General features: G+C 42.8%; 2 protein-coding genes across 2 annotated transcripts; both read right to left on the bottom strand.

Annotated features, from left to right (window-relative positions):
- Nucleotides 1-3396: 3396 nt before the first annotated feature.
- On the bottom strand, nt 3397-14505 carry LOC125940272 (uncharacterized). The gene is made up of 4 exons (XM_049656235.1): nt 14380-14505; nt 12407-12467; nt 12181-12346; nt 3397-4275 (listed from the first exon to the last, which is right to left on the bottom strand). The coding sequence occupies exons 1-4, from the start codon at nt 14461-14463 to the stop codon at nt 4155-4157; spliced, it is 432 nt and encodes a 143-aa protein (XP_049512192.1). The 5' UTR covers nt 14464-14505; the 3' UTR covers nt 3397-4154.
- Nucleotides 14506-14898: 393 nt separating this feature from the next.
- On the bottom strand, nt 14899-22639 carry LOC125939786 (uncharacterized). Its single transcript, XM_049655221.1, has 2 exons — nt 22579-22639; nt 14899-15461 (listed from the first exon to the last, which is right to left on the bottom strand). Exon 2 carries the CDS (start codon nt 15454-15456, stop codon nt 14899-14901), a length of 558 nt encoding a protein of 185 aa, XP_049511178.1. The 5' UTR covers nt 15457-15461; nt 22579-22639.
- Between the last annotated feature and the right edge of the window lie 2171 nt (nt 22640-24810).

Below are 24810 nucleotides of genomic sequence, written 5' to 3'. Positions count from 1 at the left end.
GGATTTACGAAGTTTCAGAAGTCTAACCAAGCCGCTGCATTTTCATTCACGTGGAAACAAACCGTCGCGCCAAGACTCGTTGTAATGGTTTAGTAGCATGAGTCGTGCTTACTGCCCAAGATTGCCGAGCCTGGCTTCTTTCAGTCTCTCCGGCCCAGGTGACGAAGTGTGCCAGCAAGTAGCCAGTGTCGCTTCAAGCTCCTCCACCGAAAACATTGCGTCCATACGGGAGTCCCCAGATACAGGAGTGATACACGGTGTAAGGATCGCGTTGTGGCTGCAAGCCGGCAAGTCTGGCGCAAAATTCCTCAGCAATGTAATCTGCCGTCGACCTTGGTGCAAAGCGAGACATTGGAAAGGAACACGTTGTTGTGGTTATACGCGAAGTACACGTATGGTTCTCCATATCTGAGATAAGCGCTGATGTGAATCCAACGACTCATCAACATCAAATCAGTTTATTCGGAGATGAACATGCCCACACAGAACATACCGACGGGGGCAGGCAAAAATTGGCTGTGGCTTAACTCAGTTATGCCTGGGCGTGCGTAGCGAGAGGTACAGTTAATCTTATTGTTTAGCTTGGTTCTCTCTACGGTTACATTTTTATCGTTTAGCTTCGTACGTGTGAGTGCTTAGGTTTGGTTGTTACCTCTCGTTAAGTTATGGTTACATTAAAGACTAGACATATTTAGTAACGCATTTATTTTGAAAGTCTTCATCTTGTTGTTTCTCAATTGCCACACTGTAAAAAATTTTTATTGAAAAAAACAAATTTTCTGGCAGCTGGCCTGCCAGAAAATGTCTGTTTCGGTATGTTTTCTGTTTTTATTCTTTCTGTCAATTCACAGGTTCTTTCTGTTTGCAACTAACAGAGAATTTCTGTGAAATTGACAGAAAGTTTCTGTTACACTATGTTTTCTGTTTTTACTTTTTTCTGTCAATTCACAGGTTTTTTCTGTTTGCAACTAACAGAATTTCTGTGAAATTGACAGAAAGTTTCTGTTACACTATGTTTTCTGTTTTTACTTTTTTCTGTCAATTCACAGCTTTTTTCTATTTGCGACTAACAGAATTCCTGTGAAATTGACAGAAAGCTTCTGTTATGTCATGTTTTCTGTTTTTACCTTTTCTGTCATTTCACAGGTATTCTGCGTGCAACTTATAGAAAATGTCTGTGAAATTCAGTTTCCTGTTTGTTTTTCTGTTATTTCACTGTTCTTTTTTCAGTCGGCAACTAACAGAACAATGCTGTGAAGCTCCATTTTCCGTCACGAAATATTCTATTCTTTCACAGCTTTTTTTTTTCATGACATTTTCTGCGAAGCTCTATTTTCTGTCATTTCAGAGACTTTATTTCTTTCACACCACCTTTAATGACTGACATAAAGGCATATACAAAACATTGCAACTGCTGCCACGTTTAAACACAATGAAATATTTCACTACTTTTATGTTACTAGAAATGGCAAGTTAGTATTCAACAACGTTGGTAAATGCAAGTGCAATAGTAAACAATGTCATTATGACTAGTTTTTGACTATGCTTTCCAGCATCATGTGATTAAAGTAAATGGTAGACTGGTGACCCAAGTAAAATGACAAAAAAAATTGCCCTCCCTGCACTGCCTATGTAGCACAGCTGCTAAATAAAGTATACAGCAAAAAGACACGCAATATGCAGTAATGGCAAGTATGCAGGAGCACATATGATCTATTTTAAAATGGTAATAAAATACAATGATTGCAACACAGAACATAGTAATACCTGTACAATGAAGAAAGCCAGTCATTAAAGTGTGATGGCAAGTATACACATAAGGAGAGTGTCTTGGACAAATTGCGCCTTGCTCGACACTAGTACAGGATGAAGCAGCTATTGAGATACAAGCAACAGAACATAAGGCATGCCCAAGGCTTTTTGCATTCTTACAGTATAACGAAAACATTGGACGTACTAAGTAGGGTGAACCAATCTTGCAAAATAAAATAATTATTAAAATAGTAGTTCAACACAATGAGTATACAACCGGTCACTAAACTGTAACGGCAAGTATATGCATTAGAGAAATAGTGCATATTGTCACATTGTGCCTTGCTTGAAACTAGTACTGCATGAAGCAGTGAGATACGAGCAACAAGTCATAAGGCATGAAACAGGTTGTTTGCATTATCACAGTGTAACCATAAAGCAACCAATTGGTTCACTCTACTTGGTACTTCTAATATTGCTACTACAATAAATATATAAATCCAAATCCAACCGGTTACGAAACTGTAATGGCAATTATACGCATAAGGAAAATTATGAATATTGGCAGAATGTGTCTTGCTTGACGGCAATTGCTAAAACAAAGCGAAACAAGACAGGACTTTCAACTGTTTATTCCTTGGTGTAGCCCCATTTAAATACACACGTAGACCGCCAGCTTGAAACTGAAAAGAATCAGGGTGACTGACACACACCAGTACACCCCAGCTCTTTTCTTCATAGTGCCAGCGATGACACGCTCACACCTGTTACCTGCACATGCAAAATTCATTGGCTCGATAGTCTTCCTAACCCGCTCGTCTTTGCGACGGTTGATATGACTGTTCAAAGAAAGGCACACATGGCATTGAATGGCTCCGTCACCGATTGCGTGCCGCACTGATGCCAGTGCGGGCTGAGGTGGCCCTGGTTGCTCTAATTAACATTGTAACCATTGTAGCCTGCACTACCGTCAATGCAGCACTCAATCTAGGTGAAGGTGCCGTTCTAGGCCATGCGTGCCTTTGTTTGAACAGAGTCAGATTACCGACTGTCACAAGGACTAGCGGGTTAGGGAGCTTATCGAGGCAATGAATATTACATGTGCAGTTAACAGGTGTGTGAGCGTGGCATCGCTGGAACTATCAGAAAAGAACTCATGTTTTTAGATCGTTGGCAATCGGCAAAAAGCTGAGTTGTATCGGCTATGCTTTCAATTTGATGCTGGTGGTTCTTGTGCGTATTTATACATGACAACAGAAAGAAATAAACAGTTGAAAGTCAGCGCTCGTGTTGTGTGCTCTTTCTTGTCCCGGCTTGCTTCACTCTGTTTTAGCACTTACGCACCACCAACTCGCCTAACAAGCATCAATTCTGCATAACACTAGTACTGCATGAAGCAGTGAGATACAAGCAACAAGACACAAGGCATGAATAAAACAGCGTTCGCATTTTCGCAGTGTAACCATAAAATATTGGTTCATTCTACTTAGTACGTTCAACCTTACAACTAAGCAGTGAGATACAAGCAACAAGACACAAGGCATGAATAAAACAGCGTTCGCATTTTCGCAGTGTAACCATAAAATATTGGTTCATTCTACTTAGCACGTTCAACCTTACAACTAAGCAGTGAGATAGAAGCAACAAGACACAAGGCATGAATAAAACAGCGTTCGCATTTTCGCAGTGTAACCATAAAATATTGGTTCATTCTACTTAGTACGTTCAACCTTACAACTAAGCAGTGAGATACAAGCAACAAGACACAAGGCATGAATAAAACAGCGTTCGCATTTTCGCAGTGTAACCATAAAATATTGGTTCATTCTACTTAGTACGTTCAACCTTACAACTACAATATAAAAATATATTTAATACAATGGAGAAAGTAGTATTACAATAAGTCCAACCAGTCACTAAACTGTAATGACAAGTTTATACATAAGGAAGGTGTCTTGGGCAAACTACGCCTTGCTTGACACTAGTATTGCATTAAGCACCGAGATACAAACAAAACATAAGGCATGTGACAAGCTGTTGTATTATCACAGTGTAACCATAAAATATTAATTCACTCTGCTTATACGTTCCAATCTTGAAACTATAATATACATATCAAAATAGTATTACAATAAAATGCATACAACCGGTCATGAAACTAATTCCAAAAATACAAATAAGGAAAATTGTGCCTTGCTTGACACTACTACTGCATGAAGCAGTCAGATAAAAGTAAGAAGGCATAAGGCATTAAACAGAGTATTTGCATTATCACAGTGCATGAAAAGAAATGACAATGGTGTATATATTGAAACACTTACAGAAGAGCCCGATGTAGTAGAAATATAGTCGGTCAGTTGCCCAACTGTGTGTAATGAAAAAGTTTTGAAGTTTCAGAACAGTTAAAAGTCGAAGTCTTGCAACGATGTGATGAGGGAAGCAACTTTTGGGGAGAGGCAGTGTTGTTTTTTCTTTGTGCGCTCTATCTTCGTTCCCCTGCCAGGATTGACACCTGCAATGGTCCTGAAGCAAGGATAGAATGTCGTTACACTTCGTACAGTGAAAATATCTGTATTTCCTTCGAAGAAATAACGAAGCTCACAAGACTGCTATCCTTCCATCCACCCCAAAGTTAGATTCCTTTAAAGCCCATATTTCAGGAATCTTTAGTGTTCAGTACAAAACTAGCAACTTTTAACCCAAAATGAATGTTTCCTAAATGATCACTTGAATCAGGTTTTAACGAGCCTAGTGTTTTATTACCTGGATGAAAACTTCACCGAACACCATCACTGGCTGCTAAAGGAAACTAAACAACTCCATGCAAATTGTAGTTCTCAGGAAAAATCCATTTGTGGCACTTTCCCAATTTGTTGTCGTTTGTGTGGCAGCAAAAGGACAGGCAAATTTAAATATTTGCCTGGCCGTTATGTCTAGCTTGTGATTCATACACCGAAAAGGACTCCATGACAAATATTTTGAAGTGACTTGAGGCGTAGCGGCCCCTGTTAACCACGGCGATAAACTTGAGGTGAAAATGCACTGCAGACTGCTTACAAAACAATTAAGCCAGTGATGACAACACACGTACTTTGTTTCCAGGTCTTTTCTAGCCTTTAAAAGCACCATTTTAGCCTGTGTGCAATTAGACCACAGTAATCTGCCAAAAAAAGGCCAACTTCAATTTGTCTTCAACGTCCCTTTCTAGAACTATCTGCCACCACACTAACAATATGTCGGTTTCTATGACTAAGTAGGCTGAATCATCAGCATACCCATTTTGGGCCACCCAAAAGTACAGCTCTGAGCAAAAAATTTATTTGCAGGTAATAAGTTTGCAGCTCATATTTAAGTGCTTCGTCCTACAAATTGCCATTAATCTGGATGGGTGACAGAAATGTGCAGTTTAGTGAAGCAGGAATTAACAGAACTGAGGAGAAAGGGGACCGCGGGCTCCATTTTTATTAGTCATATCGTAAGAAGCCAACAAAGACATCAAGGACAGCATAGGGGATATTACATGTACTTATTAAAAGAATTCAAGAAATGATAAATTATTGGAAATGAAAGTGAATGAAAAAACAACTGGCTGCAGGTGGGGCACGAGCTCACGTCTTCGCATTACGCATGCAATATTCTTACCAACTCAGCTACCACGGCTCGTTTTCCCATCCACTTTCTGGGCGATTTATTTTTATCTACTAGAACTAAACATGGGAGTGTTAGCCAGCGCTACACCTCACGACATTGACGGCGGATGTGGGACGTTTTTTTTTTTTGTCGCAGTCGTCGCGTGTACGTGATCTTTTTGAGACTTCGAGTCCGGCAGCGTTGATGCCTTCAGGTAGCATGTGCGAGTTTATTAACCAGTTACCTTCACCCAAAAAGATCACGTACATGTGACACCTGCGACAAAAAAAGGATGTTCCACATCCACTGTCAAGGCCGTGAGGTGTGGGACTGGCTAACACTCCCAGGTTTAGTTCCAGTAGATAAACATAAGTGCCCCTAAAGTGGATGGGAAAAAGGCGCTGCGGTAGCTCAATTGGTAAGAGCATCGCACGCGTAATGCGAAGACATGGGCTGGTTCCCCACCTGCGGCCAGTTGTTTTTTCAACCACTTTCATTTGCATTAGTTTGCCATTTCTTTATTTCAATTATTAGGTATATGTGATTTCCCCTGTGCTGTCCTTGTTGGCTTCTTATTATATGACTAATGCTCTACTAATGACACACAAGTCTAAAATGACCTCCTGTGCTGCAGAGAAGGCTGGTATGTGAATTTGAGAACATCATCCGATCTCACACAACTGCTACTCATTTCTGCACCCAGCTTCCATTGTCCAAAAATACAAGTGCCCACTGTCCTGAGTGAAAAACTTTTCTAATCACAACCTCAAGCAACAACCAAGCAGATGGCTCAGATGGAATCAAAATGCTGAAATTAGGAAGTAGCTTTAGTAACACATTTGGTTGAGTGTTGCGATCTTAATTTGGAAGCCATGCATTTTCAGTGTTATGCTATCTCCAAACACTACTAGTTTGGCCCACATTCAAACCTTTGTAATGCAAGTATTAACTATTTTCAGTATCTTGCCTTACGGTGAGCTTAAAGTGTGCTTCAAGGAAGGCACTTTCACTATCATGCTTAGTGGCCGTCGAAGCAAGTCGGCATACCTCAGCGTGTCTGTGCAACATGCTGCACAGACACGCTGCAACTTCCAAATATACACTATACTGCAGATGCACTTCAAAAGAACCATCTGCGGCTTACAATGCACCCATCAAGAAAGCTTCACGTGAAATGCAGCTATAAACTATTCTGTACCTCTCATCACTAATCCTTTCACAATTGACTGGGAGCCAATTTATTGAGGCAGCATGAAGTGATGTGTGTGCTGCTACAGTAAAAGTGTTGGAATACACAATTACCTTCTATAGTGGGATACAACTCAAGACTGCAGGTGCAAATGCCACAAAGAGGAAGTTCTCAAGCCGAAGGCATCAACCGGCCATGATGTTGCAGCGCATTTGATTAATTTGTGGTAATCCCTTCCCCTTGCTGGCTGGTGCGATGTATTAGCAAGTGTACGTGAATTAACCACACAGTCATGACAATCAGTCGATGCCATTGGTTTTTTTTTTTGGGGGGGGGGGGGCATTTGCCGCCGCAATGTTCAATTGTATCTGACTATAGTGGCAATATGAAGAAGCACTCAAGCCTTCATAAACCAAAATACAAAAAAGCAAAACTTTGCATTAGTAGCAAACCTGTATCTGACAAGTGGGAGCAATGCCAGCCTTGGTGGTACCTCCACATCTATTGTTGCTTTATTTTTCTTATGGGGCTCAAACTTTTGGTGACATGTTAGTTGAAACTATTCTCAGACCTCACATAATAAAGACAAAATACCTTTGCTATAGCAGTCATTGGCAAGCTGCCGTTATGGCATTAGAAAAATAGTTACCATCATTAACATTCACACAAGTAATTATGTTTTCTTTTTCAAGGCTCAAAATCAGGAGTCCCATGGAAGCCAGTGTTGTCAGGAAGGTACATGGTGGAAAATAAAAGAGCTTCTACCAAAAAGCAACTCAACTAACAGTTCAGTTCTGAGAAAGCAGCCTTGCTCACAATGGGGGAAATATGTGGATTGCTTTAAGTGGAAGTGTATTGCTTTAAGTACAGTGCACAAAGGAACCCCAAGATCTTGCAGACTGGTGGCAGATTTCAACCTTTGTGATTCAGTGTATGGACTGTTTGCATACTTAACGGCTCGAGATGTAGCCATGATGCTGACATTTTTTGTAAGCACCCATGCCTGTGCCTCACTAGGACAGTGACCGGAAGAAACAAAATGTTGGACAGACTATCTAACAATCTGATGCGAGCAACTTGTGTAAGCAGTGGTGATTTTGCCCAAATGCTTTTATGATAAAAGCTTCTCCAAATGACGTTCTTGCTTTTGCGATTTTGTAGCATTGAAATATCTAAACTTGCGTCGGAGCATTCCATATTTCCTTCCGCTGGTTTACCAGAACTTGCCGCAATAATGCATTCGCCTTTCATTGACAGGCTCCCGTAGGCTTGCTGCTCTTGTTTGTGCAAGATCATGATGGCACGCTTCCACCCGTGTAACGTGAAGTAATCACCTCCACTGATCACTCAATGAATGCCTTTTGCATGATGGTATGCTTCGTCCTCTCGCTGGTGTTTCTTCGCTACAGTGTCTGCTTCTCACTTGCGTTGCTTCTCTTATTCGCTGGGCATCTGACACTCAAGCCTATGCGCATCCAGCATGCAATGACAGGCTCCTGCATCTACTTCTCGGTGCTGGCGACGAACACATTGTTCCGCTAGCCGAGCTCACTTTGCTTACATCATCTAGTGCTAGTCCTTTGATCTGTCTAGCCTCACGCTTTCGTTGCCTCTGTTGCCTTTGCTGTCAGCACAACAAACACGCCTATTGGTTCTTGCTGGCATCTAACATCTTTCCTCCCTGGAATCCTGGAGCTCGGCCTGGGAAGCGGGAGCTAACAGCCGGGAGCATGCTAAACAGGGATTGACAAAGCGTGCAGTTCTCGGGAACGGAGACACACTTTCGCAAACAAGCAAGGAAGGGCACATGCGGGAGAGAGACCTTGGCGTGGCTGCATCTCTCAATTGACATCATCGCTGACACAAGCACCACCATACGTCAACTGCTGATGGACACAACCTGGCATTCCCTTTCACCCTCACGGAGCACGAGGCTTCACCCTGACGCCACATTCCCGTGGGAGGGACAGCAGCAGTGCATTCACAATAAAACATTTGCTAAGAGAATTGAAAGCCCCACGCCGATTGTTCACGTATTTCCTTCAATAATTTTTTAACATTCCCCAACTCGTCGGTATGCAGTTGGGAAACGAAATTTTGCATGTACACCTGCGAAATATTTTTTGCTTGTCTTTCACAAGCACTAATAAGCTTGCAGGTTTGCACATGTGCAGTATGCACATCACACAGGTATCACTGATGCCTACATTGCATAGGTTTGTAGCCTACTTCTGGGTAAGCATCATCAGCCTGACTATGCCGACTGCAGGGCAAAGGCCCTCTCCCATATTCCTCAAATAACCCGATCCTGTGCTAGCTGCAGCCACGTCATCCCCGCAAACTTCTTAATCTCATCTACCCACTTAACTTTCTGCCGCCTCCTGCTGCACTTGCCTTCTCTTAGAATCCGGTCTGTTACCATTAATGCCTATCGGCTATCTTGCCTTCTCATTACATGGCATGCCCATGCAGATTTCATTATTTAATGCCCATTTTTCTTGATTTCAACTAAGATGTCATTAAGCCGCGTTTGTTCCCTGACTCGCTTTGCTCTCTTATCCCTCAACGTTACACCTATCATTTTCCTTTCCATTGCTCACTGCATCGTCCTCAATGACAGTTGAACCCGTTTTTCAAGCCTCCAGGTTTCTGCGCCGTAGTTAAGTACTGGTAAGATGCAGCTGTTATATACTTTTTTCTTGAGGATACACTTCTGGGTAGCTGGTGTTGAGTGCAGTGCTCAACATGCGAGCTGGTGTTCCACTGAATGAGTGTCCACGAAAGCAGCACGCATACAAAAAAAAGGTGGCAGCCTCACAATACATCAATACATACGTCAAAGAATAAGAATAGGGTGGAAGACATTTGGCAGGCCCTCTGAAATCATAACAAGCAGCTCGTCAATATCCCTTAAGAGTAAAGTATATAACAGCTGTACCTTGAGTGTACTAACCCGTCGTGCAGAAACCTAACAAAAAGGATTGAAATATTGAGGACAGCCCAGCGAGCAATGAAAGGAAAATTATCGGTGTAACGTTAAGAGACAGGAAGAGAGCTGATTTGGTCAGGGAACCAACGCAAGTAAATGATATCCTAGCTGAAATCGAAACGAAGAAATGGGCATGGGTAGGGCATATAATACAAGACAAGATCACCGTTTGGTCTGTTAGGACAATGGAATGGAGTCCAAGAGAAAGGAAATGTAACAGGGGGGGCGTCATGAAAGCTAGGTAGGCAGATGAAATGAGGAAGTTTGCGGGGATGAGCTCGGTGCAGCCGCAACAGAACAGTTTATTGGAGGAATATAAGAGAGGCCTTTGCCCTGCAGCTGCATAGCTGGGCTGATGATGAGATGTCGAGTAAAAGAATCCATTTTTTACAATTAAAATGCAATCATTCAACTACCTCCCTGTGCCATGCAGTATGAGGTACATGAACAGCCGCTTCTGTATCTTAAATAAATAACCCGTGGATCCCTTCGCTAAATACCTGAACAAGCTGGAACAAGTAATGCAGTTTACTTTTGAAGGCGATGATAGCCGCCTGTCTTTCCTTGATGCGCTCATCTTCCGAGAATCTTCACGAATGACAATCAACATTTTCAGAAAACGCACACCAGCTGCTACATTTGTTTTGAAATCTCTACGCGCCATTTCACAAGTGTTCCATAGTTGCCTCACTCTTCCACTCAGTGAAAAGAATCTGTAGTAAACAAGACGAGGCTGATGAATTTGAACATATTTTAGGGAATGTTTTTCGCGTGCGGCTATCCTGGGCGCTTTACTTGCTGAATGGAATGCAGACACGCCCATCCAGCACTATGTCTGACTGCAAGCACCCAGAAGTAGGCTGCGATCTCACATGCTCCAGGCATCAGTCAAACGCCAGTGTCTATATTACGCTAATATGACACACCCGCTTTGCATGTGCCAACCCGCTAACTACATAACTACAGTGCAGGTGAAAGGCAAAAACGCTAAACAAAGACTAATTCTCAGATGTTGCATGCGAAATCCCATGTGCTGAATGTACATTTCGGCGAGTCAGAGAACTTCAAAAAAGACCGCAGAAACATCATTGAAAATAATGTGAACAATCAGCATGTCGCTTTGAATGCTTCACCATATCAGCCATATCACCATCACCATATCGCCACCATGCAATGGAAAAGAACACAGCAACATGGCTTTATCTTTCATTAATAATACTGGTGACAGCACACATGTTAAGTTGTAACAATGGAAATTTGTCACCACTCTATCAAAAGGGTGTGGGCTCTATCACAGATTGCACTTGATGTGCTGCCATTACAGTTCACCGTTTTTTTGTTTTGCTCGTGGCATCTTGTTTTTTTCTCATTCTTCAAGATTCCTCTATGATCACTCAAGTAAGAGCACAGGAAACTAACGTGAATATGTGCATAAGCATCACAAAAAAGCGTCATGTTCTGTTTGCCACGATTGATAATGCTACAAAACTGTTTTCAGAAGTACAATTGCATTTTAGTCTTGATTGCTGCATCATTTAGCTTCTGGCACTTTTTTTGCGACGGTGATATAACTATGTGCATATATTACTTCTGAGTTGACTGATTGTACTAAAAGGGTCAAGATATACATACACTGATCTTTTACGGCAGAAACACTTCACATTATGTTACTGATAAACAACAGAAAGATGTTTGCATGAAATAATGTTTATAAAAAAATGCCTCCTGAAACAAACACCAAAGACAGTCCATTGAATTATCAAAAAATAAAAGCCGGGATGTTCAAACCCTAGCTATAGCATACATGCCAGATAATGCCAGAACCACATCAGCTGCCAGACCTCCAGCAGAAACAAAGCATTATACCAATATGCCCTCAGTAACTGTAGTGGAAATGCGATCAAACCATCACAAATTTTATGCACACAACTCCTCACACTCATCAATAGAAAAAGAATGCTGGCAATTTCTGCGATGCACAATCCACGACGCATAAAATCAGCATGACAACACATTCCAATTTACCCATAAATATTAATGGTTACCTGACCACCAAATGATTACTGGCATTGAATGCACACACACACTTTCCAGCAAAATCACCCCTCTGGGTCCTGTGCTGCCTTGGCCAAATATCTATGACCTCTGTGAGCAGTGTCCATAATTTCACCGAAATAGCCACACACTCCTACAGAATCTCAGAAGCAACAGTACCACCCACTCCAAGCCATCGATATTAGTAACTGAGCACCATGCAATGCCGATAGTACAGCCAAATCAGTCAAGAAGTGGTTGAACACAAACTCCAGAAAAAAATTGTTTTCTCAGTGTTTCCTTTCTATGCATGTACATGAACTTCCTTTGAGCCCTATTTTACTAGCGGCAGAAACCAAGCAGCAGCAGCCTCCAAATTTCATTCCACAGCTGATTAGTTGTTTGGGTTCAGCAAACATTTTCCTGCTTCAAGATTGCTTTCGTACTTATCAGCAATATCATAAAAGGGTCCTATGATACATGAATATGTCTATATAACTTTATCATCACTGCACATGTGAGAAGTGTAACAACCAAAACAAGAAAGGTAATCACAGCTCAGTTAACAAGTGAACTCGGTACTTACCGCTGTGTGAACTCCAAGCAGAGGCTTGTGTCCTTAGGGTACGCAAGATTAAATGCAAAGTGTGCGAAAAACATGAGCCGGAATGCCTGGCATGGGTTTGTTGCGTGTATCACTGGCAGGGTGTCAATGCATATGGTGAAGTTCCTTGCAGTAATAAAACTGCCTCCTGCACAAAAGAAGTAGTAAATCAGGAATGCTCGCCCGGGTGTGGTACCACAGAAAATACCTTTTGCAATGATGAAAGGAGAACATGGCATGTCCCCAAGGTCTTCATCACTGGCGCATTCCTGGTGTAAAAGAAAATTAAAGGCATATAAGAATGTCCACCAGAGCAGCACCATGGGAAAGCTGAAAGTATACACAGGTTACAAGTAAGCATGTGACCAAGCATAAGTACAAATAAGGCATTTCAGTGCTTGCTCAAGCTCGTGATGTTTTCCCCAAGAGTCTATAGTGAATTAAATGCTTTGGCTTATATGTAAATAGGTGTCAACGACATGTTAAAGCCCTGAAAACCAGCATAGGCATGTACACATGTTGGCTTAATTATTTACAATACTGGGACTAATACAAGGTGTACGAACTATCATGCACCAAGATTTTAAAATATGCACATGCCGCGTAGCTGGACAGAACCAAGGTAATGTTGTTTGCCGTCCCCTCACTTGAAGATACTCAAGTTTTGTATTCCGCCTATTTACATATTTAGTCTAAATAATTATTCAACTTTACAAATATTCGATAAAAGTGTCATCAAGAAAATTGTTGAGCAACACGGAAAACTACAGCTTACTGTTGCTGAATATGTCCTACATAAGTTTTTTTCCAGCATGAAAGAAGCCTGAAAATACACGCAAAGTGCCTTGAGCAGCCAGTCGTGCGGCAATTTCACAATCGGAAAAATTTTTACGTAGCACGTATTGAGCAACAGAAGGCTATATCGAAAGTTTTTCATGTTGCTCTACAATTTTCTTATTGACACTTTTCATTTAAATATATTTCAGAAGTTGATGAAATAATACTAATTATGTAATTAGGCGGAACAAGAAATAATTTAAGTACCTCAAAAAGACGGCAAACATTACCTCGGTTCTGTCCAGCTACGTGGCATTTGAATATTCTTAAATTTTTGTGCATGATGGATGGGCCACCATGTATATATTATATATATACCAGGCATTTCAGCGAACATTAAAAATGTTTAAAGGTTGCCTGTGGCAGATGGCACAGTTCTAGTTCTTGAGCTGGTCCACTCGAAGAGGGGGACATCACTAGCACAAAAAATTGAAATGCATAATCGACTAATTAACAAACATTCACTAATTATGCTTATAACTGATTACCTTTGGCCCATACTGCAATTTACAAATTGTAGCTGTGGCATTCGCAAGGCGGATCCACTTGGAACGAATTCTCAGGATGACACCAGTTTCGAAATATTCATTCCCGAACTTTGCAGAGAAATACATTGGCATTCCAGTTAATTTTGTGCTTCAATGCATGAAACAAGGGCTTGTTAAGAAAGTAACTGGAATGCCAATGCATTTCTCTGCACAACGGTTCTCGCAGCGGTTGTGGCAGTACAAGACAAACTCAGAAACAAGGGATGTGGAAATGGTAAAAGTACAGAAAAAGAATGAATGTGAAGAGCAATAAAAAAGGGAAAGAAGCGTTAAGCGCGGCTATCGCTGCAGCCAAGGGCTACATCCACAGTAAGACACCACCGGTTCTGAGCAGGCCGCCCGTATCAGGACGCACGTTACATTATAGTCAAATACAGCTCAAGAACGAAGTGGCAAATGCCCCTCAAAAGAGGCCCTCCGTCCAGTAATGTCAAGAGACTCATGGCGTTGCAGCTGATCTGGTTAACCAGCAATTAATCGCTTTGTACTTGCCAGTCCCCTGGAATGTAATGCTAACAGGTCAAAGAGAAATAACCACGTCATGAAAATCTGTCATGATTGACTAGCTCCTGAGGGGCATTTACTGCTTCATTCGTAAATTGCACCCGGCTTTACACAATGCTGCATTCTCTAATCGTATTTGACAATGTTAGCTTCAAATAGTAATAGTAATTTAGACAATAAATAATACTACAATATGGTATCCTATGTAGGGTTATATGTACAAAACTGACGCAAGAGCTGTGAGATGCCATGGCGGACAGGCACTGATTTGATCTAAGATTGCAATGCTTACCTCGACTACCTTACAGAAGAGCTCGCAGTCTTCATCGAAGATGGCGAGCAGGAGGAGGGGAGTGGCTTCGTACTCTACAGCCATTGTCTTTAGTTCAATTCTGGCCTTTTCGATTTGCTCTAGGCATGTCCTCACGTTCGCCTTTTTATTAAGCTGTGAGCATACCTAAAAACCTGTCGCCCAACAGTCTTGATTTGATCGTCAAATGTTTGAGAGGCACTGAACCCCAGCAGTACATTGATATGTGAACACATGTGCATTTCTTCAAAGAGGAAAGGCCAGTTTTCCTTCACGTACAGCACGCTTCTGCTGGCATTGATCAACTGCCTCTGTGACGAACTCGAGAACTGTTTGGGGAAGCTAGCCTAAATTGGGCTTGCAACTCTTCTCTTTTCTTCTCTTGAGTTTCAGCTGTTTCCATGGACGGAAGATCAGGCTGCCAGGCTACACAGCCATAAGAATCTTTTTGGAGTTGTGGCTTTTTTGTGGTGAACTCTTCATCTTCTGAAACACACCGCTTCAAACACTCAGAACTGCGCCTTCTCTTGTTATAATGCAATTCTCCAGCTTCCATAGAAGCGTTTCTAATCCTGTAGCAATGACGGTGCCGTTGAGGGTGTCCTCAAAAGTTCTTGGAAACTTGCTGACGATTTCACTCGCAATGGCTCGCAGCACTTTGCGCCCAGGCTTCTGATGGCAGGCAAGCACCCTGTCACTTAGTGTCCTAACCATTTCATTCAGATCACTTTTCAGTGGACGCCTGCCCTCTTGACATGCTTTTACGAGTTCGGGTGGAAATGCGTCCCATGGAATATCAAAAGCCTGGCCCAACAGGCTCACAGAAGCTTCACTTCCTTTTGGTATGGACACTTGCACGGCTGGTGAGGCAGCTGTCTGGAACTTTTCGAGCAGGATGCGTCTACTGACCACATTCAGGAACATTAGGTCGGCTTCCACTACATACTTGAGGTGCTCAAGCGACTGAACACCACAGTCCAGCAGTTTCTGTACAGTAAGTTGCATCACTTCATTGTCCAAGTGTGGCAGCCAGCTGGAAATATGCTTTTCCAAGTCCATTCTTCCTGTGAAAAGCATGAAATCAAGCAAAATCTAATATAGCATGCTTCAACACAACAACAGGGTACTTGTTGCGGGCAAGTTTGTACTGCACCAACGGAGTCCAATCAAGGAGGCTTTCAAGCTTCATGCATTTGAAAGGACCATCACTACTGATGATGTTGTAGAAGTGCATAGCAGACTCATATCTTGTGTGGACAGTTCTTAATAAGAAAAAGTAGTTGTCATTAGTGGCAAGAATAAGCCTAATCTCACCAAAAACAGGCACACCGTCCACCCGCCTCATAACGACAAGCATGTCTTGCTTGTAAAAAAGACCGTGGATAGTAGCTTGACAAGCCGAGATTATATTATCTTCGTCAAGGATCACCTCGCGTACTTCTTTTTGTATTTCTGGTGTGCAAAGCTCAATAGAGAATGAATAACTATTGACTAATAAGCCATGAATACCGTTTCCCGTGTTTTTATATGCCTGATAAAGCTGATGGCGCTCAGCAAGTGTGTGCGTCAAGTTCTTGAAATTCTGGCAATTTCTTGCACACTTACGGAAATAGCTGTGCTTGCTTTCACACCTCATTGTCCACATTTTTATCAGCGGGCCAAACTGCGTAATCAGAAAAGGGTAATGAAGCAGGTAATGATGCTTAGGTTTCATGGCAACGTCAGGGAAGAGATTTGCTCTGCCTGTCATGTAGTCCTCTATAATGTCTTGCAGCCTCATAACCATGGGGAGTGTTAGCGTATGTGCAGTAACAAGCTGGACAATTTCAGACAGCAAAAGAACCTGTTGCCAGATTTCATTTTCAGTGGACTGAATTGAACCAAGCAGGAACAATGGAAGAAAGCGCAACATGTTCCAATTTTGCACAGCATGTCCTCCTAGTGTTTTTTTGAGGTGAACTTCACACGGTCTGTCAGCCAAATCACCATGTTTAAAATGAAAACAAGCTATGCGCTGATTAAGGTCTTGTAAAGAAATCCACTTGAGAACCGTTACAAAATGTTTCATGTACAAAGAAAGGTCAAATGAAACAATACCCTCAAATAAATCATGTGCCAAACAAGGAGGGAGACCTGGTGCACATACATGGAAATACTTCAGCTCATTGAATAAGGAATTGAACTTCACTCCTTTTTCTATACTTGAACCATTGGCTTGCAGGGCTAATAAAGCACTATTATAATTGGCCGGTGTTCTGATTTGTGAAACACCTGACAGTGCATTTGGAGAAAAAAGGTCAGCTCTTTCAGACATGCAAAACCTACAGATGTGACTTGCAGAGCTAAAGTTTTCTACAAAGCCTCCAATTCCATGGCTTCCAAGGTTGTCTCCAAGGATGGCAGTCACAGTGCCAAACAAGCGCATTCCGCTTGAAGTTACAAATTGGCCAGCTTCCAACTTCTTCAAATCATCGAGCAAAGGCTTAAACACTTTGGCCTGCCCAAAATGTGCAAAATCATTTTCATTGCAGAGCAAGCACAGCTTGAGAGAATGAGGTGCACATCTGAACCATGGATAGAGATTACCAAGGATTAAATAAACAGCAAGAAGTTTGTGTTTCTTCTTTGCGGAACCAATTGGATTCACGACCTCAAATGCATCTTGAAATAGTATAAGCTTCAGTGCTTCAGGATGCTCCTTGAAAAGTGGAATAGACTTGAACACGTTTCCATCAGTGAAATCTTTCAGGACACCAGGGGTCTCAGGCAGCATCCTATCGCACTGTGATATCACATCTTCATTCTCCAGCATGGCTTCAAGTGTACTTAGAATTGGAACGTAATGAAAGGTAGCATTCCTGTTCTTCTTGTTTTTTCCCAATAATATTTCGACAGGCGATACATACAGAAACTCTTTCTTGAAGAAAGAGGAACGGCTATGTTCTGTCCTGAACACACCATCTGGTGCTCGATGCAGTGCCAAAACATAGTCACTTTCAAATGTTTCATCTATCAGCTTACCTATGTCATCACTGCCAACACCTTTTTCCCTGAGCTTTTCTTTGAGACAGGAAACCATTGCTGAAGCATTTGCATTCTGTATGTCATATATAGCCTCACAAATAACTTGAACTGTAGATGAAGGCACATGGCGCTCAGATAAGAGTCGCAGGTACAGATGGGCAAAAGCAGTGCTAACGTGGTTCTTACAGGTTTCTTGCATGCTACCTTGATGCGGTGCCAGTGTATTACGTAGCTCTTCCTCTTCAGATACATTGCTCTCAGTTTGTTCAGCGTCATGTGGAGGGGTAACAATTGCTGGAACAGGCATAGCCTCTTGAACTTCCACATCTGGTACTGTGCAAAGGTACTTCCCGTGGTAACGTGAAAGATGGGAAGAAAAGGATGCCTTCTTATTGTATGCTTTCGTACATAATGGGCACGTGACGTTTGTTCCTTGAACAATGTGAAGTTTCAGGTGTGCAATTAGAGCTTTATAATCTTTACAGACTTGTATGCAGCTGTCCACAGTGCAGACTAAGTCGCAAGGCTGCACCCTGACGGCAACACAGCTTTCTTGTTCAGCATGTCTAACTCGTCTGTGTTCACGACTGAAGTTACTGTAGAGTGAGCCAACTTTGCAAAATTTTTTGTAGCAGTCTTGAAAGGGGCATTTGACACAAAAATTGTTCACATTTTTGTGCAAGGGCACATGCCTGAGAAATGCGGAAAGTGCAGAGCTGACACAGCCACATATACTGCAGGGGTACATCTGAAATTAACACAACAGCAATGAACAGTATTACTCAAACGAAACATTATTGGCGAGTGACCACACTGCATGAGGTGCAATTTAAAAGTAATAATCCTTACGGTACACACTGCACTGATCTCACATTCGTTTCCCACTTTGGAACATGTTTTTAAATATTGGGTAGCAAAAATGCAACAGCAGTATCATACAAGTGGGTTTAATGCAGGCTCTTAAAATCCATCATTATAGTGATACCACCATGTTAAAATTCCTTTCCAATGAATCATGACCAGTTGGAATTTCCGAGACACAAGTGAAGCAGATTTTTGATCAGCATTTTTAGAAATTCTGATCAGCCTTCTTTTTTAGACTTAATTTTAATTTATTTAGGTGTTAAAAAATTATGGGGTTTTACGTGCCAAAACCAGTTCTGATTATGAGGCACGCCGTAGTGGGGGACTCCGGAAATTTGGACCGCCTGGGGTTCTTTAACGTGCACCTAAATCTAAGTACACGGGTGTTTTCGCATTTGGCCCCCATCGAAATGCGGCCGCCGTGGCCGGGATTCAATCCCGCGACCTCGTGCTCAGTTTATTTAGATGTTGCTCCCCCAAATGACATCTTATGAATTACCACCTTCTTATGTATTAGAAAAACCTACCTCACAAACTATAAGCACTGGATTCAAAGCATGGGTGGTCGAAATTCCTCAGTATGGCCACAGTGTGTTTCTCAGCGCACACAGGCCACAGCGTATCCTACTGCTGCTTTGTTCAACGGGCGTCCAAGAATGCCTTTCCAAGCTAAATTTGCTGTCTTGTACGTTTAATTTCAAAATAATTTTGCAGTGACATATTTGAAGGCAAGATTTTCTTTTGAAATGCTTCAGTGAGGGTTTATACTGATATACCAAAAACTAGTTGGGAAGTGAAATCACTGACAGCTGAATGAACCAAGACAAATTGTGGGAGAGATAGCCCTACTGATGGAACTTCCAAAAACTTCATTAATATATGCCCTGCGAACGTCCCTATATACTCGCAGTAAACGTGAATATGACAGTTTTATACCCGTGCTACAGGGATATGTTCAAATGGCATTCTGCCTTTACAGGCTCCCGTAGTGTTTCACGAGGACTTCTAAACGCATTCAAAAGCTTCAACATTCCCTTGCTTTATTGCAATGGTGCTGCTGCCGTCGAGTTGCGCTTTTGTTCGCTCGTTTTCAGCGTGTACGAACGCGGTCGTCAGCGGTCAGTACGCGGTCGCAAACCGTCGCTGACACACCCATCAGTACTAGACCGACAATGACACCAGCATGACCAAAGACGTATGTCATCGTAGTGCGACAGGTTTGTCGGGCTAACAAAGCGACAAATCCGGTCACAAGAGGGTCGCCTGACCTATCATCAACAGATCGGCGGCTCAACGAAACCCACGACAATGGCTCAGATGGCTGTGCTTGTTTGATACATTACCCGTATCATAAATAAGTGGAACGAGCAGCTACATTTCATATGTATATACTTCGTAAGTCACCAACAATAAACGCTTGCCAAATGCTTTAATTTTAATCGACGACGGCCCACTTCCGCTAGTTACGAGTACGCAGTGTTCGCCAGCGCGACTCCTATGCGATGTCAACAACTTGGCTATCAAGTGTTCCTAAGGCGAGCGATCGCATCGGCGCTTCCTAATAGTTATGGGCGACGCGATGGCTTATGTCGGTGCAGACGGTGCTCGCGTTTCAAAGCAACGTCAAAATCTCGAATGTCGACTGAGTATCATTGAAAAATGTCGTATGGCAGCGCAAAGTCGGCAGTCGAGTGGAATGGCATTCGGTTGAACGGCATTTGAAACGGCCGCGTAGCAAGGGTATGATTAATTCCTTTTCTCAAGCGAACGGAATAAACGGGCAGTGCCTTCCACTCTTCCGAATGCGTTGACCCGTGCAACGCTATTTCGATCAAAAATTAAAACGCGCAATGTTAAATCTCGCGAACTCAACATAGTCAAGGATTTTACTAGTGTCTGCATGAATAAAAAAATAAAGATATACAACATATCCTTGCGACCTTTACTTGCACGAGAAACGAGTTTCCAGACCCCGCGCTTTTTAACGTACAGCGGTGAGCACTGTTAGGGTGAACACGCGAGCGCGTGGCCGACGGCACTGTCAGCGCCCCGTTACGGTCATCACTGGAAACATTGCGCATGCGCATCACGCCTTCCGCGAAATAATTGTTCCACCGCGCGCATGACGTCATGAATGCACTTGTTCGTCGTCTGCTAGCCGCATTTTTGTTTTCTAAGCCCATGCATCCTGCATTTTAAGATTTCTTTAAACATCTGTGCTTGAACAGAACAAGACAAAAAAACTTGTATATCTATGGGGGCGTGTCTATTCGTTCCCTTCAAAGTTGTTGTGCATGCAACGCCGTATATAAAACAACCAAACATCTTTCGCAGCCGTTCATTCTGTCGCCAGATCGTATTATGGCTAGGGTTCCCGATGATGAACGGCGCTCAATTGTCGATCTTTCCCTGAAAGGTTATTCCCAGCGGTATATTGGCGCTTTAGTTAATAGGCCCCTGAAGACTGTGAACAGGATAATTCAAGCCTACAAGTATGAAGGTCGCATTCAGGATGCACCCCGCGCGCCCCGCCCTAAAGCTACCACAGACGATGAAGACGCCCTCATAGTTGCAGCTGCTGTTCGTAACCCTTTCTTGCCAGCCCCAGCAATACGCGAGGACTTGGATTTGGACGTTTCGGACACCACTGTTCGACGTCGCCTGCGTACTGCGGGCCTTCGCAGTCGCGTCGCAGCGCAGAAGCCACTACTAACGGCGGCAAACAAGGACGCACGACGGCAGTTCGCTGAGCTGCACGAAGCATGGACATCAGAAGAGTGGGGTTGCGTCATCTTTTCGGATGAGTCGACGTTTTCGACGCGACAAGACCAAAGATTGCGTGTTTGGAGACTACCAGGCACACGGTGAGGCAAACTTCCTGCTTTGAAAAGCAATTGTTTTAGTTAACGTCACAATGCCACGCAGGAACGACCCGGACAACGTGCAAGGTGTTTCTGCCAGTGGGAGATCGAGTGTGAACGTGTGGGGTGCTGTTTCAAGATATGGTTTAGGGCCCCTGCAACGTATACGTGGACACTTATCGTCGGAACAATACTGCAACATTTTGAACAATGTGCTGTTGCCATATGCGAGCAGTTTATTCCCAGACGGTGATTACCTGTTCCAACAGGACCGGTCACCGATACACACGGCGCGGGCTGTCAAGGAGTTCCAGGCGGAGCAGCACATGCAGCTACTGGAATGGCCTCCGAAAGGAGCGGACCTGAATGTGATAGAAAACGTGTGGGGCCGTCTGAAAGCTTCTTAGGCAAGGAAGCCCCTTTATTCCGCGACTTCGGACCAGTTGTGGGCGCAAGTCAGCAACGAGTGGGAAAGGCTGAAAGCCGATCGGGAATATGTTCGATCACTTTACGACTCGTTACCGTCCAGAATAGCTGCAGTCGTTGCTGTAAGTGGTCACATGACTCGCTATTAGATTTGCTCATGTTTTTATATTTGTTCTCATGGTCTTGTTTAACTTGAATTGCAAAAGTGCAATTTTCTTGAATAAAAAGTTTAATAATTATCCCTCTTTCACTCAATTTTTTCCTTCACGCGCCAATCTTCAATCCAGATGGACCTTGAAATGCAGAAGGTATCAGCTCAGCGAACAAAAAATGCGGCTAGCAGACGACGAACAAGCGTATCGATGACGTGATGCGTGCGGTGGAAAGAGTGTTTCGCAAAGCACATGCTGCGCATGTGCAATGTTTCCAACGATGGCTGTTACGCGGCGCTGATAGTGCCGTCGGCCACGCGCTCGCGTGTTCACCCTAACAGTGCTCACCGCTGTACGTACTTCACAGCGAGTTCCGCAACCCTAAAAACTTCCCGCGTTTTCTCACTCGGATATTGTAGTGCGGATACCTGCTAGCAAAGCGAAATTTCTGCATCTTTCATTTTCCCGTAAGCTACAGTGTTCTACCGGGTTGCTCACTTGCATCCTCTCTCTTCTGCGCGCTGAGTACCCTTTATCAGACAATAAAGCAGCAGTGACGAATCGGTGGTGAAGCGACTGTCGTGCGCACGCTATTCTAGCATTCGCGCAGAACGCAAATATAGGCGTGCCTTTGGTTCTTCGCAAACGCATTACGACATTCCAAACAAGTTGGGGAGACCCCTAGTCTTAACGACTCTAGTGCTAACTAATGCAATCCGTCCACTCAAGATTTTGCAAGGTCCCTCAGCGATTCATTTTTGCTCTCTTTCATTAGCAGTACAAGCCCGCAACAAGACTTCCAAAAGATAGCATAAAGTGTATCATTCATGCCGGTAAGAATGTGCACTACTCACCTTGTGTGCGAACAGTCTGTCCGGTGAAAATCCCCGACGCAGCACGCTGGTACCGCCGCTGTTCACGTTCTTGGCGCCAATGCGTGAATGCAGGACCGCAGAAAAAGTACAGACCGCGGAATCTATAATGCTTTTATTACTGAGGAAAAATATTAGGCGCAATAACTTTTTGGCGCTTAAAATATTCGAAGTGCTTAATAAAAGCTGACAAGTGATTTTCAATTTACTTTTTGTTGAGCGGAGGTGCCCACGTGACCAACCGTTCGGTGATTTGGCGGGGTAGCGGCTCCAGAAACAGAAAATTACTGTTTTTTTCGTGAACGTGTTTCTGTTAAGGGCGTAAAACAGATATTTTCTGTACGACAACAGAAAATTTCAGTAAAAATACCTGTTAATTGACACACATTTCTTACAGTGTACAGACAAAAGCTTCAGCGCATCAGGAATAAGAAAAAAACGCTTGTATAGTATTGCTAAGAGAGCTTGCACATCAGCTGCGTCAGAATTACAAAGCTCATCTCAAATCGTACTGCTCAGCTTTAGGTGAAGCTAAGAAGAAATGTTTTTCTAATGATCTTCCAGAGCAACTCAGGAACAATCCAACTAAGTTTTGGAAAATAATAAAGCCGAACAACGAATTCGATCAGGTGTCCTTACAAAACAGCAGCAATAAGCCTGTTCCAGACAGCGAATGTTCATCGGCCTTGAATTCATTTTTCAGCTTTGTGTTTACACAGGAGGACACTGCAAACATACCACGTGTTTCAGAGTTCAGCTACCTATACATGGAACCTATTGAAGTCACTTTGGAGGGCCTTTCTTCTCTCATAAATAACCTTAAGATGTCTTCTTCATGCGGCGTAGATAGTATAAACTCAAAGACTTTAAAGAATACCGCATCAGTATCAAGCAAAATTCTCCTTCACATATTCAGACAGTCACTTGCGACGGTCACCTCACCTTCCCACAGACCGGAAGATGGCAAAAGTTATACCTGTATTTATAAATTGCAACAGAAACTCGTGTGAAAATTATCGTCCCATTTCCTTGACATGCATTTCCTGCAAATTGCTCGAACATATCGCTTCACAGATTTACACACACATTGAGACTAACAAATTCTTTTTTACTAATCAGCATGGTTTTAGGAAGGGCCTCTCATGCGAGAGTCAATTACTTGAATTTACAACAGATCTACACATTAACGTGAATTGTAACTTACAAATTGATTGCTTTTTTCTTGATTTTTCGCCTAATATCAAAACTCTCCGCACTCAAATTGGACTGTCTTACCTTGTCATGGCTCCGTAACTTTGTCAAATCGTCAGCAGTTTACTGCTACAAATAACTACTCTTCCTCCACAACAGAACGTTCACAATGTGTCATCAGCTATAAGAATATTCGCCAACGACTGCATAATTTATCCCCCAATTAAAAGTTCAGACGATCATCTCGTTCTTCAGCAAGACCTTGAACAAATTATTAGCTGGTGCAACGAATGGATGACATTAAATACCTCAAAGTGCAAAGTAATGTTGTTTACCCGGAAGCCGACAACTTCATCGTATCCGTACCTTATTAATACTTACCCTGTTGCAATGGCTAATCAATATAAGTATCTAGGAGTGCTATTCACATCGAATCTTGGTCAGAACACATCACGTCCATTTCAGCTAACACCTCCCTATCGTTGGGATACCTGCGACGCAACTTAAGAAATGTCCCTTCAAATGTTCGCAAGCGAGCTTATGTAACTCTCGCTCGGTGTCAGCTGGAGTACGCGTCTCCTATTTGGTCCCTTCACCAAAAATACTTAATTTAACTGCTAGTACGGATTCAAAATAGGGCAAGCCGTTTCATTTTAAACAATTACAGCTAACAGTCCAGTGTAACTCAAATAAACTCTGAACACTCGCCGACACATTGCCCTGTATGTAAACACTGTTTCATAAATTAATTCATTCCACTCGAGCACCGGCATGCTTGAAACGACCCTACTCCACTTCACACCGCCTTCATAATCATTTCAGCTATGCCCGCATTTACGGTTCTACTCAAGCATTCCAATACTCTGCCCTTCCTCGTGCCGTCAGGTTTTGGAATTCTCTCCCGGATACCATCGCATGCCTGTCCAACCATGATTCATTCCGTGACGACTTGGCAGACTATATGTCTAGTAAAATGTGAAATTTTATGATTGTCGGACCACGCATTCTTGCATATACACTACG

This window comes from Dermacentor silvarum, chromosome 9 (assembly GCF_013339745.2).
Source record: "Dermacentor silvarum isolate Dsil-2018 chromosome 9, BIME_Dsil_1.4, whole genome shotgun sequence".
Taxonomy (NCBI): Eukaryota; Metazoa; Arthropoda; class Arachnida; order Ixodida; family Ixodidae; genus Dermacentor; species Dermacentor silvarum.
The sequence above is the reverse complement of the archived record's forward strand: the minus strand, read 5'-3'. Positions and strand labels throughout refer to the sequence as shown.